The sequence below is a fragment of the Petaurus breviceps genome, unplaced genomic scaffold (assembly GCF_028583685.1).
Source record: "Petaurus breviceps papuanus isolate PSGF00001 unplaced genomic scaffold, PetGlider_PUasm1.0 229, whole genome shotgun sequence".
NCBI classification, from domain to species: Eukaryota; Metazoa; Chordata; class Mammalia; order Diprotodontia; family Petauridae; genus Petaurus; species Petaurus breviceps.
In genome coordinates, this window is record NW_027185903.1 from 5,813,442 (window position 1) to 5,832,023 (window position 18,582).

Below are 18,582 nucleotides of genomic sequence, written 5' to 3' on the forward strand. Positions count from 1 at the left end.
GGGGTTAAGTAACTTGCTCAAGGTTACATGGCCAGGTGTTTCTGGGTGAGTGCTAAGTGTCTGAGCCCAGATTCGATTCCCAGGTCATCCCGACACTGGGGCCGGTGCTCTTACTCACTGTGCTACCTGGCTGCCCCACTATCTTTATTCATTTCAACTGTTAAATCGGCACAAAGTAAATTTTTCTGACTAGGGTTAAAGTATAGATACAAAAACTTCTCAATGTTTTTTTTACAAAACAGAAAAATTAGGTCAAATTTGTAAAGCGATTTAAATTTGTATAGATTCAAAACCTATTTCTGTTGATTCACAAGTAAATTTCAAAAATAATTTTTAAAGCAGTAGTTATTAAGCAGATACTCAATGGTTTCCTTGATCACTCACCAAAAAGAACTATTTTGGGGATAGTGTAGAAAATCCAATTAAGTCAATCTAGTTAAGTCAGAAGGTTAAGAAAACCCTTTGAAATGGATGAATACTATAGTCAAAAGATAGGAGCAAACTCACCTCCCTGATTCAGATTCAAGAGGATCATCAGTGAAAGTTTCTGCATTAAAATCAAGAGGTTCTGCATCCTGAAGTAATTCAATTCTATCTCTTTCAGTTCGATTATTAGATCTTGTATACTTAGATACTGCTGTAAAAGGAAGAGGGGGAAAAATTCACATTATTATTTCTTTTACAGTAAGGATTTTTTAAAAATTTGTGGATAATAGTCCCTTAGTATGAGGACAGAGTGGAGTCCAAGTTATAATGGGCTTAAATTCTGAATCTAAAAACAATACAATAACAGAAAGGAAAAAAAAATAACAGCACCTTAAAACTAGAATAAGACTATAAATAAGGTAATTTAATAATTTTAGGGGTCATGATTTCGTTTAAGTAAGTATCCCTTCTTTTGATTCCCTACTGAGATAACTTCTCCATGTCTCAGTAAATGGATAAATGAGCTGATGAAGCAAAAAAAAAAAAAATCTCAACAGCTGGTAGTCAGCCCCACTAGTGATGTGCCTCTTCAAACTTGGCTAGTCTGGTTCTCATCTGCCAAAGATAGTTGGTCACCCAGCTTATTCTTGGCAATTGTCCAGCTTCGTACAATCTGCCCGAGTTTGGGATTTTTTGGTTTTGCCTTAAATAAGCCACGATGAGAAATTAGAATAGGAATTTTGTGGAAAACATAATAGCACAAAGGAAATAATTTTGGATGATTAATAGGTATTCCAACCAAAGGAAGAGATTTTTAGAACAGTTAGTTAAGCCACTAATGGAAATCAGAATTAGCTATTTTATTATTTATTTAAATAATTAGACTATTTTTACTGAGGACAATATTAATTAGTCTTTTTAAAAGCATACAACTGGCCAGAGAAAAGAAAAATGAAGCAAAACCCAAATAAATTGATCATCAAAATAAAGTTATCTGAAAGCTAAGGATAGATGCTAACTTTGTTGATACAAGTCAATACACTGATATTCTCTGGTTTCTGCTCCTCTGATCACTCCTGCCACTGTTTCTCCTACCCTGTAACCCAGCTCCCTGAATTTGTAAGTACAAATGCTACTTCCAACTATCTGCCCAGCACTGATTCTTAAGTATGACCACTTACGTCTGTTGGTATTGGTTTCTGAGTAGTTTGACTCCTTTGCATCAGTATGAACATTTCTATTCCTGGTAGAATCTTCTCGATTGTTTCCATAACGTTCTTTCCATTCCTTGAAAAGAAAAAACATAAAAAACTATAGCAAAAATAACGTGTCAAAATAGGTATGAAGAAACAGAAACTTAATTCTGTTTTATCAAAAGTATAATTAACTAAAATATATACACCTGGCAAGTAAGGCATTCAGTCAGTCCACTGAGCTTTATGAATTGCTTAATATGTGTCAAGTGCTGGGGTTACAAAGAAAGGCAAAAATCGTGTTTGCTCTCAAGGAACTTACCTTTGAAAGAGGGAAACAACAGATAAATACAAGATATATACAGAGAAGAGTAGGCACTGGCAGCTGGGGGGACTAGGAAAAGTATCCTATAGATGGTGCTGAAGGAAGCCAGGAACTCAAGAGAAGTCTTGAGGGGAAAGCATTGCAGGCTTGAGATGCAGCCAGTATAAGGGCAGAGACTGCATGAATACAGAATGAATGGAGAGAACTAAAGCACACAAGAGCTAGAAAGGTAGGAAGGGACCAGGTTATGGAGAGCTTTTGATGCTAACAATTGATTTTATCTTTAATCTTGGAGTAATACTGAATACTGGGGTGAATGGTTTAGGAAAATCACTCTGGCAACTATGTGAGGGATGGACTGGAATGATGAGAGACTAGAGACAAGGATAACAATTAGATGGTCATTGTGAATGTCTAGGCAAGAGATGATAAGAACTAGAATTAAGTTGGTGGCTGTGAATGCAAAGAAGGGGATGATACAAGAGAGGTTGGGAAGGTAGAAACAAAACTCTGCAAACTGACTGGATACCAAGATGAGAATGAGAAGTTCAGGATGACAGTGAGCTTGTGAACTGCCTTCAACATTCGTGTGGAAGTCTAGAAGAGAGGAGGGCTTTATGGGAAAGATGGTGGATGCGATTTTGGACATATTCAGTTTGAGGTGCTTATAGGACTGGAGCTCAGGAGAGAATGGGGTGTGGGAGGGAAGAGATATATACCTCTGGAAGTCATCAGCATAGAAATGATGATTAAAATCATGGGAGCTGACAAAATCACCAAAAAGTGGAGAAAAGAAAAGGGCCCAGGACAGAGCCTTGGAGGACACCCACTGGTATGAGGTAGGAGACAGATCTAGCAAAGGAGAGTTAAGGAATGGTCCAAGACATAGGAGAAGAAACCAGAAACAAATAGTATCATGAAAACTTGGAGAGAAGAGACTATTAAACAGGAAAGGGTAATTAACAGTGACAAAGGCTGCAGAGAGGTCAAGAATGAGGATTGAGAAAAGGCCCGACAACTCTAATAGTACAGCCAGTTCTCACTTAATCTAAGTGGACTATTCTGAAGATCTCCACCTCTGGTCGTGGGGCTCCACATGGCCCTGCCCCCTCTAAAGCTCTATGGCCCTGCAGCCAGGAGCTGGATTGGGGAACCTGTGGCCTCAAGGCCATGTGTATTCGCCATCCCTGAAAGCTAAAGAGTAGATGCTAAACTTCAGAGGTAGAGAGACTTTACATACCAGGAATTTTCTATTCCAATGAAATCACACTGTTAAGCTTCCTGATTTCCTTTCCCCTCTCCATAAAGAAATAGAATAGTGCTTTGAGCCTAAGAGCTACAATAAATATTATTTGATTTGGTCTTAATAAGTGAAAACAGCTTATATTTACAAAATAAGATAGTTTTAAAAGTATTTTCTGGCAAGAGTTATATCAAATCATATAACTCTTATGTTTAAAAAAATAAATAAACAAAATACTATATAGCCACTTACTATATGCTTATCTATTTAGGTTAAGTGGGGCAGCTAGGTGGCGCAGTGAATAGAACACCAGCCCTGGAGTCAGGAGGACCAAATCCGGCCTCAGACACTTAAACACTTACTAGCTGTGTCACCTTGGGCAAGTCACTTAACCCCAACTGCCCTGCCTTCCCCCCTCTAAAAAAAAGACATTACTTAAAGTCTAAATGAAAACTTAAGACTGATGAGGTAATGAAAGCAAAATAATTACCTTCTAATAAAGTTATTATGCAAATATTGACTATATTAAAATTATTTTCCACAGGAAAACTAAAGTGCTCTAGACATACAAAGTCACATGGCACTAATGAGAACAATAGTGTATATAATATATATATAATTTAAGTGAAAGAAGGCTCAGAGGTCATCTAACTCAGCCCTCACATCGGCTCTGGGATAATTTCCACAGACTCCCTGAGAGTTTAGTATTTGGTCTCTAGTTCAGCTTCTTGTATGTGACAAGAAGCTTTACTGCCTATGGAGATAGCCCATCGAAGTTCTTACAGGGAGCTGAAATTTGCTTCTTTGCATTTTGTACGTGCCCTAGTTCTCCCTGAACAATGCTTTGAGCATACAGAGACAACTATCATTTTCTCTAAGCCTTCTCTACACCAAGTGTACACTTGTACCTTTAGGAAGTAGTAACTGTGACCGGGCAACACTAATGACTTTCTCTGTTCAGAAAAATAAAAGTCTGGCTAAGCAAATGGATAGTATAAAAAAATTTCAAATACATGTAATGTAAGAAAGCATCAAGTTTTTACAAAGGTCAAAGCTACTCCTTTACCTGTGTATACATATACATATCTATATAGGTGTATATATATATATATATATATACATACACACACATATCTATATAGGTGTATATATATATATATAATTATGTGTTTATTTTAAACATTTTTTAATGCAGGTTCAACAGGTGTACTACATGATAGCTTTTGTTAACCCATTTACATGTACGTGTAATTTTTAAAAATACAATTAAACATTTTAAAAAACAAACTTTTATTAATATATACCATCCTTCTCGCTTGGACAAATTAACAAGATCTTACTGTGTTTTTCATTTAATACTTCTTAAAATATTATACTTACTCTTCTTCGATTTTCACCTTCTTCTTGCCTTTGCCTCTTTCTTTTCTCTAGAAAGAGGAAAAAGTGTCAAGTTTAAAATAATGTGGTTTAGTCAGGACTAATTAAAGAATGTAAAGTTGTTGAACCTGTGGTTTAAATCTTCTTTTAAAGAAAGGACCACAAAATCTTCATTGAATGTTACAGATCACCTAGTCCAACTTCCCAATCAATGGGAAGAATTTCAGACATCTGTGACAAATAGCCATCTGACCTCTGTTTACTTTTCCCTAGCAAGAGATTAAGTTACATTCCTCATAAGAGGCAAGAGACAGAGACAATCCAAAATACTATCTTGGTGTTAAATAACCCCATAATTCCAAATAGTGGGGCAAAGACTACTAAATACAAATTACTGGAAAAACTAGAAAGCAGTTTGGCAGAAATAAGATATAGACTAACATCATAACCACAATTAAATTTATATTATTTACCACAATAATCTCCAAACACACTCAACTTGAAAATAAAAGGCAAATAAAAAATTAATATACTATACTTTGTGTAAGTAACTAAGGGAAAAATTCATAAACAAAAAACAGAGGTGATGGACTATTTCACTTGCCACAGGAAAAAATTATAATCAATATTATTAGAATAAGGGGAGCCTTTGATTAGGGATATTTTTTTTACAGAAAAATTCTCTGACAAATGCCTGATATACAGGAAACCAATAACAAATATATAGGCACTAGGGCTATTTCTTAACAGATGTTATTAAAGGAAATGAACAAAGACTTATCAAAAACCCAACCTATCAAAAGCATGCAAAAGAATGTTCCAAATTGCTCATAAAAGAAATGCAATTAACAACCTTGAAGTTTCATCTCACACTCAATGATGACAAAATATACAAAAATGATCCAGGCTGGGAGAAGACAGTCACACGAATGCAATCAGCCAAGAAACATTTTATTAAGTGCCTACTGTGCACCAGGCACTATGCTAATGGAAACAAAAAGAAGCAAAAGATAATGTCTGCTCCCAAGGAGCTCATGATTAATCTAATGGGAGAGAAGACAAACAAACAAATATGCACGGACAACAAACAGTATAAAAAAGAAATAATGAACAGATAAAAGGCACTGGAATTAAGAGGGATTGGGAAAGGCTTCCTGCAGAAAATGGGGAACAGAGAGCCACTAGAGATCATTGATAGGGGGGAGTGACATTGTCAGACCAGTGCTTTAGGAAAGTCATTTTGGTGGCTGAATGGGGACTGGGGAGAAATTGAGGCAGGAAGACCTACCAGCAGGTTATTGCAATAGTCCAGACATGAGGTGATATGGGCCTGCACTCGAGTACCGGCAGTGTCAGACAGAAGGAGGTATATTTAAGAGACTGCAAAGGTAAAGTCAACAGGCCTTAGCAACTGATTGGATATGGGGGAAAAGAGATAATGAAGTGAGGAGGGCCCATGGTTGTGAGCCTGAGGGCCTGACAGGAACAGGGAAGAGTCAAGGCAGGGAGAGTTTCAGGGAAAAGACACTAAGTTCCACATTGAATATAATGAGTTTAACATTTCTACTGGATATTCAGTTAGAGACATCTGAAAGGCAGATAGAGATGGGAGATTTGAGGTCAGCAACAAAGGTCAAGACAGAAAAGGCAGATTTCAGAATGATCAGCATAGAGATTAAATTAAATCCATGGGGGCTGATGAGATCAAGAGAAGCATTATAGAGGGAGGAGGGATCAGGAGAGCCCTATGGGGCACCTAAAGTTAGAGGGTGCAATCTAAATAAGGAGCAAGGAAAGGAGAGATCAGAAAGTAGGGAGAGAACCAGGAGAGACTAGGGTCATGAAAAGAATATCAAAGAGAAAGGATGGATTAACAGCATCAAACACTGCAGAGGGGTCAAGAATGGGGAATACAGAAACAGCCACTGTATTTGGCAATTAAGAGATCACTGGTTACGCTGGAGAGAATAGTTTCAGTGGAATGATGAGGTTGGAAGCCAAACAGTAAGGGATTAAGAAGGGAGTGAGAGGAGAGAAGGTAAAGGCATCTACTATAGATGGTCTTTTGAAGGAATTTAATCACAAAGGAAAGAAAAGCTATAAGGTAACAGACATGGAGATGGAAGGATCAAGAGTTTTTGAGGATGGGGGACACATGGGAATGTTAGTAGCCAGAGGATGCAATCTATTGGGAGGAGATGGGATGGGAAGGAATTGCTTGTGCAAGTAGAGGCATTAGCCTTGGTAAGGAGTAAAGCACCTTCTCATGTACGACAGGAGTAAAGGTAAAGATAGTGGCAGATGGCACCTGAGTGACAGATAAGGAAGTTCATGGCAAATAATTCCAATTCTTCCTGCAAAATATGAGGCAAGGTTCTCAACTAAGAGGGTCAGGAGAGAGGCAGCCATGGTTGAGGAAGGGTGAAAAGGTTTGGAAGAGTGGCTGTGGAGAGTGGGGGACAATGAGTTGATGAGGGAGGACTGCCTAGTAGTAGTAAGGGCCCAGTTGAGGTGGTATAGCATAAATTTGTAGTGGATCAGAACAGTTGTGCGATTCCTTCTGCTTTTGTTCAGCAGCATATGTGCAGTGTATAGCTAAACTGGTTTGCAAAGGGTCAAGGAAGAAAAAAGAGGAGAGAGTGGTTAGTACAAGAGAGATAGCATGAGAGAGAACTAAGGGGCTGAAGGTCTAAAGGTCACAGTGTGGATGAAGAACATGATTTTGGAAGGGAAGACAGGGAAAGAGGTGGAAAGCCAATAGATCGTGGTCAGATATGGGAATTTCAGAATTCTTGAACCTAGAAATAGTGCGATTATGGTTGATAGCATGATCAAGGCTATGAACCACCCTTGCATGGGGCTAAGGCAGGGTAGAGGAGGACATAGTAAGTACACTGAGGAAGTAAATGGTTAGAGTATTTGAGGGAGAATCAATATGTATGCCAAAATCCTCCCAAAGTAGGAAGGCAAGAGCTAAAGAGAGAAAAATTGTGAGCCAGGTACCGAACTCATTAAGGAAGGAAGGGGAATGATCTTGATGTCTCTGGGGAATAGCTACTAGGATTGTGATTGAGTGGTAGATATGAACTGCATGAACTTCCAAGGAGGAGAGGTTGCTGAATGATGGAGGTAAGGCAAGAACCTGGAATCGGCAAAGGAGAACAAGGAGCATTTCTATTACTCTCCACCAGTGAGCTAAGGGCAATGAGTGAAGGTCTACCCAGTACTGGAAAGAGGTGCCAGGGAATCTGTTGCCAGAGGGGCGTCAGGTTTCACTAACAGGTAGAAGATGGAAGGAATAGGAGAGGAAAAGATTTAGGATGAAAGGAAGTTTGTTTCCTGTGAAACAAACTTTACAGAGGGCATAGTGGAAGGGGTGGACAGCATTTGGTTGGATTTTGGGGCATAAGAGGGTTGAGGGAATGGGAATAAGAAACTGGGAGATAGGGGGCAGAAAATGGGGTTTGGATGATGGCTTAAAGGAATGTTTAGCTTATCACCAGGCTTAGAATATTTATTATCATGGGGAAGGCACCATTCCTCTTCCCCGAAGAGGACAGAGATCAGACTAGAGGGTCACAACTCCTCTTCTTTCTGAAGGTTAGAGATTGGGCAGGAAAATGCTCAGAAGGAGATGGAAATCAAATCTGAACACAGCAAGAAAGAAGTCCTAGACCCAATGACTTTCCTCTTCTTTGCTCAAGGAATAGGAAAAGCAAGAGATGGAACGCCTGGGGTCAAAGGGAAGGCTGTTCCTCTTTTCATCAGAGATTCCCCATATCCTGGCTCGGAGATCAGGCTGACAGCAGGAAGAGGAAGTTGCCTTGTGCTAGCACAGATGGAAGCATCTCTGCTGGCCTCCTTCACAGCCTTCCCTCAGGGGACAGGAGAAGCAGGAATCAGACTTGGCAGAATACTTCTGAGACCTAGAACTTCCATGATGACTTCTTTTAATATTCTTGCTTGTAGCTTTTACTCCCTTCTGAGAACTGTTTCTTAATGTTCTTGAATAATGCGTGTGTGTGTGTGTACACACAGTGGAAATCCCGTGCAGTTTTAAGCTTTAATAGCTTTATGCCATGTACATAAAGTGATGTGCAAACCATAAAGTACTACATAAACAGTAATGTCCTTTATAACTGTGAACTATCACTGCTTTAACAGTTAATTAATGTTTGTAATATAATTGATAAATGTTTGTTAAAGTTGGTTAGGTATTGAACAAAAAATTCTGACAAAAAAGATTTACTAAATAGTTAAAATGAAAAGTATATCCCCAATTCATCTCTTAGGGTCTTGTTTGATCTTACATTGCTAAAAGTTCATCTAATGTAAAAAAAAAAAAAGGCATATTCAACCATAACAGATGAATGTTTGTTTCCAATAACTTATGCTACAGTATTTCTTATAGATAAAGTTGCAATGCAGCATTATTGTGTTAAGACATGCTTTTTTAAGAAATGCATAAAATTCAGTGCTTGGGACATACTCTCTACTCCTCTATCATATACGTAAAAGATGAATACAGTTTTTAATAAATACAACCAAATACATTCATGTATAATATCAAATAGTGATTAAGATAATGACTAAAAGTTAGACATCCACTCTATACAAGAAACTTCTATTTTTGACTTTTCATAGCATTTTTCTTTTTGCTTATTTTAAATCTTACCTCGTCTAATTAATTCTTTTCCTTCATCAACTAAGTCAGATGTCATATCATTATCTCCCATGAATTGCTGAAAACCTAACAGATTCAGACACCGAGTTCCTAAACTGGAAAAAAGTGAAAAAGGGAAGAGAATAAAGCACAGATTAAATTTATATTATGGCGTAATTACATCCTAGTGGAGGTTAGGCTTTAAAATTATTAACTAAGGCCAAAAGGAAAGTCTCCCGTAGTCAAAAATACCCTTGAAAAAAATTTAAAATTATCCATAAAATGCAGTTTATAAAAAGTTGGGAGTTGGGAAGAGATTAAGGAGGCAGTCTGTATTAAGAGCAAAGGGATACAAAGTGGTTAGATGAGTTAAGATTTATATTTAAATAATTGAATGTTAAAGTTTGTTTTACCTAAGCTATTGAACAGGAATAGGGACTCAGAACCTCTCAAATACAAGAAAAAGCTGAAAGTGCTTCATACATAAATGCGATTACATTGTTTATTGCTCCTGATTCACCAAGAGACAAAAAAAGACACAAGGGAACAGAGAAAAGGCCTTCTCACTGAACAAGAATGCTAGAAGGCCAACAAAGATCCCTCCTCTTTTTTTTTTTTAAGTAACTGGGGTTAAGTAACTTGCCCAAGGTTACACAGCCAGTTATTTGGTGTGGGTGTTAAGTATCTGAGGTTGGAACCAATCCCTGGTCCTCCCAACTCCAGGGCCAGCGCTCTTACTCACAGCGCCACCTAGCCACCCCAAAGATCCCTCCTTTTTAGCCAAACCAAAATAAATAGTATGAATGTAGGTATAATGAAAATGAGATCCCATAGTGAAAATGAGAACCATATTCATCATGTGTGATATTCGTACTATTAGAGGCAAGGAGAACTGAAACCACAAGAAATATCTAATCCAAGTATTTTAATAAATCCTCCACTGAGGCTCTATATATCCAATACACTGGAACACAAAAAGTACTGACCCTGGAGTCAGATAAGTGTCACTTATACCCTAAGAGATACTGGGTCAGAGTCACTTCATCTCTTTGGGACCCAGTTTCCTCTTGTGTAAAATGAAGGGATAAAACTAGATAACTAAGGTCCCTTTCAACTCTAAATATTAATCATATGATTCCAAAAGGGCTAAAAACCATTCATTAAATACAAGCCATTTCTGTGAAAACCAAACATGAGGTCAATAATTCAGTCATAGAATGCACTAGGGCTTAGATAAGAAAAGTATCTGAAGTATACAAATATTTCCATAGTTTTCCTATTTCTTTTGAGAGAGCTAAAGACAATAATCTATTTTAAAATCTTCCATATACTTGTAATATCCACAAAGCCTCCAACGTTAATGTAGCATTTTGTTTTCAAAATGGTTGACAATTCACAGATCCACCAACAATGTCTCAGTGTGCCTATCCTTCCATAACACCTACAACATTGACTACTGCTATTTTTTGTCATTTCTGCTAATTTTGAAGATGTGACAGCATTGTTTTGATCAGCATTTCTCTTATTATAAGTGATCTGTAGCATTCTTTCAAGTTGTGAATATTCTATAGCTCCTCTTTTGAGAACTGTTTGTTAATATCTTTTGGCCACTATGTATTGGGGAATGGCCATATCTATAGGATCCCTATCTGTATCTCTATATATGTTGCTATATCTCAGATACCAAACCCTTATTTGAGAAATTTATACAAAGTTTTTTTTAAACCCATGTAACTTCTCTTAACCTAGATGCATTAATGTTGTCTGTGCAGAAACTTTTCAGTTTCAAATAATCAAAGTTATTTATTCTATCTGTTGTAACTGCCTTTATGCTTTCTTGGGTAAAGAATAACTCCTATCCATAAAATGTGAAAGGTTTCTCTTCTAATTTCTGTTTTTTAACTTCTAATGATGTTTTTCTTCTAAGTTTTTTCATAATTAAGACCATAGGGGCTGCTAGGTGGCACAGTGAGTCAAGCACCAGTCCTGGAATCAGGAGGACCTGAGAGTCAAATCTTGCCTCAGACACTTAACACTTACTAGACTGATGGTAGTATATGGATATTTATGACCTTGAGCATAGTATATGGGTAGTATATGGATATCTGTGACCTTGGACAAGTCACTTAACACCAACTGCCCTGCCTTCCCCCATTGGAAAAAAAAAAGATCATTTTTAATGATATTTTTATAATATTAAGGTTATGTATACAACATTTAAAATTTATTGTGGAATATGATATAAAATCAAGGAGGGGTACAACCATACACTCCTCCTTCATGTCATGCCAGGCAGGTTCTTTTGAACAGATTTGGTTGGTTGTTGTCATTTGTGCTTGAAGAGGACCAAAATGTCATCACTATGACATCACCGCAGATCTAGTAAACATCTTAACTGCCAAGAAGGTGGGTATCCAGCTTAGGGTGGGGACATAAGGAAGAAAATTCATGTTCATGCTCTAAGTTTCTTACCTAAAATAAGTAGCAATACAGAGAATAACAACCAACATAGGATAATAAATATAGAATCCGTCAGCAATAAAGGACAGCACTTTCATGGAACCCATAATCTGAAATAGAAGGAAAAATACTTAATTTGATTTTCCCCCCATTACATTAAAATAAAAAGTCTATATTGATTACCAGCCAAATTACAGCAATAAACTTGTCCTTTCAATAGGAAGAAACACATCATTAGGATCACAGATTTAGAGCAAAAAGGAACTCAAAGCTAATCAAAATCCAACTTCCTCTATGAAATCCAGAGAAGTTAGGTGATATACCCAATGTTACACAGGTAGTTAAGTGGCACAACTGGGATTTAAATTAAATTAAATTAATCAAATCCTTTGACTCCAAATCTAGAGTTCTTTACATGACATGAAGTTTCATTCTTACTAATTAGTTTGAATATTTAAACTTATATTTCCCTTTCAAATATGGCTTATCAAAGATTTATAGTAATGTCAATATTGGCTGTAAAATAACTGTATGGCAGACTATGAAAATAAGCACTATTCTGAGATAATTTGAAAACTACACCTGTTAGCATGGCCAATAAGAAAATCAAGCAAGATTGTAGATGGAGTTGGTTTCTGAGTGAGTCTTGTATGTATCATTTAAACTAAGATACTTAAGGAGAGAAGGTATCTATCATATAACTTTACTGGCAAATGGTAGGCTAAAAAACATGTTTTGGGAAATTTCTGGATTAGGAGTGAGGTTTAGTAATAATGGGGAGGATCACAGTTATCTAAGCATTTCCTCTGTTTATGTATATGCTTTTCTGTTATAATTATCTAGTGAGAAGACATACAGCAGACTGATGATAGTACCGTGTTTCCCTGATAATAAAACACTGTCTTATTAATTTTTTTGGACAGAAAAACACCAGAGGGCTTATTTTCAGGGGAGGGCTTATTTTAATGAACATTGACAGCAATTTTAATAAACAGGTAAATGTGAACAAAAAAATGTACCTTTATTCAATAAGCAAATCACTGGGGAAGAACAGGATGACGCACTCACTGCTGCAGCTCTCATTGGATGCAGCTCGGAGCGTGGTGTGCGTTTCACGGGGGGGGGCGGGGGGAGATGGTGCATACAGAGGGTACCACAGTAGCAATCTCAATAGGGCTTATTTTCGGGGGAGGGCTTATTTTCGGGATAGGTCTTATCGGGGAAACACAATATATGGATATTTATGGCATCTTGCAATACTGTGACTATGCTTCCTACTAGCCCCAGTATCTTATCTATATAAGTCTTATAGGCATGTCTGTTATGAGACTGCAATTCAGATGCAGTGAGAGGTTTCTTATTCCCACCCCTAAGAAGTGACTCCAGAGGGTAACAAAAACAATGAAAACTACAAACAGGATGCTTCACTATTCAGTGTTAGGCTACTTGCTTCAGAGGTCAAACAGTTAAATTAACAAACAAATTAAATCAAAATGTTAAAATTAAAAATTTTAATCACTTGCTCAGAATTATCAATTGTGTAAACTTAAAGAGAATGTTGTAATTAAAATGAGAACTTCTGAACCAAAATACCACAAGCATAAGCTTCTGTATCACTAACTGCACAAGAAATAAATTTTAGTATTATCCCTTCATGCAAGGCATTAGTCAAGTGACCTTCCTGAATGTCGTATTACACTTCTTTTAACTGAATTTGTAGTAGGATATATTCCATTTACTTACTGATGTATAAGCAGTTGGTTGAGTATCCTGGTGAGAGATTGTTGAATCCATGTGTGTCAAGCCCAAAAAATTTAGACACAAAGGGGGAGTCAAACGACAGAATAACCTGCAGTAATAGATGGTATGTGTGTGTGTATGTATATATATATATATATATATATATATATATATATATATATATATATACATATAGTAAATTCTTAAAAACAGAACTACAATTAGGCAAATACAAATTTTTAATCACTTCAAAAATATTTTGCTGACAAAATTTGTTATCGATAACACATTATTTTAACAAGATTGCATTTATTTTGGATTTTGAACATAAGCTGCCCTTATTTATCCAAGGATCATTTTGAAAAAGTTAGTAGTCATAACTTTCAAAGGCTACCTGCTTTTGCTAGCATTTCTATTGCTACCTGGGGGTTGGAGGTGGAGGTAGAGGGGCATTGTAGAGAGGGTGCAGTAGCTTCAGGAATATAACCTTGTACCCTCCGATTCTCCAGTCTATATCTGCTCTCAGCAGCATGGTAGTAGTACAAATACATTCACAGGTCACTTGTGTTGAATGCACAAAAACTCCTTTGGCATGTTTTTTTTCATCAGACAACAAAATATAGGCAGGTACAGAGTTGCCACAGCATCTAACTATGTGCAGATCAAGAGATAAAATTTTATCAGTCACCCAGGTCTGATCCCCTGGTCTTCTAAAGTCTAACCCTTTCCTCATCCCCATCTTCTTTTGTATATCTAAGAAATCTCAGCTAATATTAACTTAATGGTGGCAAAGATCTTAAGAGTTCATCTTGTTCAATTTCCTACCCCATGCAGATATTTCTCCTGCCTGACAAGTAATCATCTGGTCTTCCCTTGAAAGTACTCCAAGGCATGTTAAGGGATGGGAAACCTATCAACTCCCAAAGCAGAACATTCCATCTGGGGATTACTGTCTTAGCTCTCATTTATTTCTAGGTGTAGACTTATCAATAAGAATTTCTCCTACCAACTAATTCATCCTCATACTCAGTTATCTGCAGTGTCCAAAGACAATAATATATAAAGAAGGTATATACAAGAATATTTACAATTGAGAGATCATTGTGGCAATTTTTAATCACCATGTACTTACATGCCACTAAAGAGAAGACTGTAAGCATCAGTCTGGTGATGTGATGCTAAATAATAATAGTTAAATACACGGATTCTGAAGACAGTAGAATAAACACAGATACTTAGGAAGAAGATGGAAAGAAAACATGCAATCTGAAAGCAAAGGAAAAATAGTTATATTTATAAGCTGATTTATACAAACGCAATATTAAGCAATTTCTGCCTAATTGTCTTCAGGAAATGTACTCTGTAGAAGGCTTCATAACGGTTTTCACTGGGAAGAACTATGTCAAAACAAAATGTCTACCAAAAACATGAACTTAATATAGCATTTTATAAACTACACAGCAAATATTATACGTATATACATCATCCATAAATCAGATTAAAGGAATTCTAGGTAGCATTATTACAGATTTAAAAACCAGAATAACTAAAAACTAAAATTATGAAGGGAATACAGTTTGATCAGGTCAATATTTAGTTATAATCATAAAGCTTTGCATTTAGCCACCAAAACAAATGAAGGATCTTATTATTTCCTTGGTGACTCCTCCTGTAAATATAAGAAGGTCAAAATGTGGAAAAACTTAAGTAAATTTTAGCTTAAATATTTTAGGCTCTCTGCATACTATCTATTATTATTGTAGATTACTTATAACTTATTCTCAAATAACATATTAGATAATTTTTTGCCTTTCACTATTACCTGATGAAAGGGAAAATGAATGAAATAAAAAGTTATTTAAAGGATAGCACAGTTATTGTAAGGAAAGTGCTTTTCAAACCTTGAAGTGATACGTAAATGAGTCACTATTATATACTGATAGGTACTGCTATATGACAGATGCCAAACTGACCTCAATATATATATAATTGTATGTTCTTTCTGCCAGCTGTATGAAGACTGCGAATAGGGATAAGACAGGTTTAGTGCTAAAGAACGTGCATTCTGACCACACAACAATCACAGAGAAGATGGCCAAAACAATAGCAAGTATCCTGTAAAACCAGGGCCTCAAGAGACATTCCCAATACCATTCTGGAAAACAAAAGAAAATTACAAAGTTAAAAGAGCTCATAAAAAGTCTTAATTTCACTTGAATTGTTTTTGAGCTCAGATAAAACGCTTTATCACATAGGCCACAAAGATTATAGAGGATTAGAACATGGAGGCAGAGCTCTCTTACTTGCCAGAGGCTATAGCAAAACACAGTTACAGCTTACCTTAGTATCAAGGATAGTTAAGTATTCCAAGAATACTTTCCCTAGTTGGAGGGTTAAAACTGTGGCAGAAAAGAAAAGATGACTAGCAACTCAGTTTGTGAGGAAAAGGGATATCTCCTTCCCTCCCAAAAAATCCAAGGTGAGAGGGGTTGGATTTTATGAATCTTGTAATTCACATGGTCTTAAGAATTTATAAAGTTTTAAGTGATAGTGTAAATGGTACATAGGAAATAATATGGCACATGAAACTAAAATTTTATTGAAATGTATTCATCATTAAAAGATGACTAAACTAGGCTGTCATTATAGAAAACATAGGATAGCTAGACCTGAGTTTGTTCTGGATATTTATCTGTAGGTTTAAGGCTGTACATATCAAGGAAAAATCTATTTAAGTTTACATCATTTGGTTAAACAGCTAAACTCAAGAAAGTATAGATAAGAGAAAATTATTTTCTGATCAGTTTTGATTCTCATTTCCCAAACCATATCAGCTAATACTAAAGCTCATTTTTCAACCAGAGATTATCATTTTTATGTATGTGTGATAATGGGATTAGCAGAGGACTTGGGGGAGAGTGGCAAGAACAGAGAACATTTTGTATGAAGATTGGAATATGTGGATAAAAAAAGATAAATGGGCAAGTGGCACCTTGGCCTATCACAAACTGAAAAGAGTTAAGCACTGTGCACTCTGCTATGTGGCTTAGGATAAGAATAAAAAAGCACCAAAATGGCAGAATCAACTGTTTCAAATTTTAATTTCTGAAACTATGGCTAATATGGTGCAAAGAAAATGTCTGAGTATTTGTATATACAGAGTTAAATATATAATGCAGAATTATGAGGATGACTATATTAAATAAAGAATACAATAGTAGTTGTGAGGGTTTTTTTTTTGGCTTAACACTGATGAATATTAATGGCATAGTATAAATGGAAATAGATGTCAAATAAAAATAATTAAATTACATACATAATTGGGAATAATATATGCATAAGAACAGGAAAAAAGGGACTTAAACATCAATTACTTTTGAAGTTTACAGTTTAGGACATACCAACTGTAGGACTATAGAAATACTGAATAAATCTGTTTTCTGGCTCTTGTGGTTGAAAAGTATGAACAAACTGGCGGGTAACACTGGTTTCATTTTTTGCCACATCTTCAAGATAAAATGCTTGTTCCAAAAGAATTCGCCACTGTACTTGTGTACGACGGTGCCTCTGAACTGAATAAATGACCTAGGTGAGAGAACATAGAGTAACTAGTTAAGCATAAGGCACTTTAATGATATGGAATGTTTAATATAAAAATTCTTAGAAAGATTATTAAAAAACTGATGATGTGTGATGTGCAGATGGTATCTAAGTAAATCTTGCAGAATAATGTATAATGAGTGAAAGATAAAAGACAAGAGCATAAATCAAGTTTATGACTCAGACTTAACTAAAAATTCTACATTTGTGGGCAACAGCTACAGTCTTTAATAAATGAAATGGTTAAAATACTTTTTTTTACCTGTTTATGAAGTTTAACCAAACTTTTTTCACTTGGGTAAGTATTACGTTTTTCATCAAAGTCTTCATAGTCATCCATGTTCCTACCCATTTTTTCCTGGTATTCTGTAGGACACTATTAGAAATATATACATATATATTTTAAAATTAGTACTTTTGCATACATAAAAATAAAATTTTCAATTTAATAAAAATATCTGCATTTCTCATCATAGCAACTTTCTCAAAACTTTTACTTTGTGATAAGTATTTTGAATTCAATTAAAAAATAATAAACTTTTATTATCCTCTTGTTTTATATGAGACACTGTGCTAAGTATGGAGAAAAGATAGGGGGAAAAGGTGTCAGCTTTTGCTTTAAAGTTCCCTATTTATTCTGTTGTTGGAAGGATTTGACAGGTAGGTGACTAAATCTAAGAAGATGAGGCTGAGAGAATGGGGACAAAGGAGAAATATTCAAGACAGAAAACCAGCAAAGAAAAAGAATACTTTTAGCTAGTGAGGGGCAGGGAAGAATCAGGGGTTCCATGGTGGACGGAAGCACCTGCGGTGGGTCTTGAAGACACAGACTATGAAGTAAGGAAAGAGTGCATTCCAAGTACTGTGGAGGATTTGTACAACTGAAGAGAAACAAGGGATAATGGACAAAATTCAGGGAATTGTACGTAGTCGAATTTGAAACACTATGTGAAGGGGAATATAATGAAAAGGGCTAAAAAGACAGACTGGTATCAAAATGTATCCTAAAAGCCAGGTTTAAATGTTAGGATATTAGAAATAGGAAATCACTGAAGTTTTTTGAACAGCAGAATGACAGACCTGTGTCTTAGAAAGAATGGAAAGGAAAAGGGTGAAGGCAAGGAAACTATTACAAAAGCCAAAGTGGGGATAAGGACCTGGAATAGGGTGATTGCAGGTGAGTGGAATAAAAGGAATTTATGGGAGTAATATTGTTGAGGCAGAATTTGCAGCACTTAGGCAAATGATTAGGGGTGGAATAGGAACAGTGAAGAATGAAAGATGAGTGATGTTTTGAACCTGAGTGTTGAAAGTCCGATGGAGGAGAGATGATTAGTAATTTAGGAGCATGTTGAATTCAAAGTGTCAGCAGAGATGACCCACAGGCAGTTAGAGGTGAATTCAAGAGACAAATTAAGTCCAGATATATAGATCTGAGAGTTGTGGGTACAGAAGAGTAAATAACCATGGGAATAAACAAGATTCCTAAGGGAAAGAGTGAACAGAGAAGAGGAATTAGGACAAAGACCTATACAGGACCTATAAAACAGTTAAG

At 36.2% G+C, this 18,582-nt stretch overlaps 1 protein-coding gene across 6 annotated transcripts in view; it reads right to left on the reverse strand.

Moving 5' to 3' along the window:
* Positions 1 to 18,582, reverse strand: part of LMBRD2 (LMBR1 domain containing 2) — a 51,099-nt gene that overhangs the window by 7,070 nt on the left and 25,447 nt on the right. For 5 of the 6 annotated variants that reach the window (XM_069096130.1, XM_069096131.1, XM_069096132.1 and 2 more), the window contains 10 exons: positions 17,290 to 17,403; positions 16,829 to 17,012; positions 15,401 to 15,582; positions 14,560 to 14,693; positions 13,431 to 13,536; positions 11,700 to 11,797; positions 9,240 to 9,343; positions 4,568 to 4,614; positions 1,608 to 1,713; positions 508 to 637 (listed from right to left, as the gene is read on the reverse strand). In XM_069096130.1, the coding sequence (XP_068952231.1) occupies positions 508 to 637; positions 1,608 to 1,713; positions 4,568 to 4,614; positions 9,240 to 9,343; positions 11,700 to 11,797; positions 13,431 to 13,536; positions 14,560 to 14,693; positions 15,401 to 15,582; positions 16,829 to 17,012; positions 17,290 to 17,403 (1,205 nt within the window). The remainder of the gene's footprint in view (positions 1 to 507; positions 638 to 1,607; positions 1,714 to 4,567; positions 4,615 to 9,239; positions 9,344 to 11,699; positions 11,798 to 13,430; positions 13,537 to 14,559; positions 14,694 to 15,400; positions 15,583 to 16,828; positions 17,013 to 17,289; positions 17,404 to 18,582) is intronic. The other variant, XM_069096135.1, reaches the window with a different exon arrangement.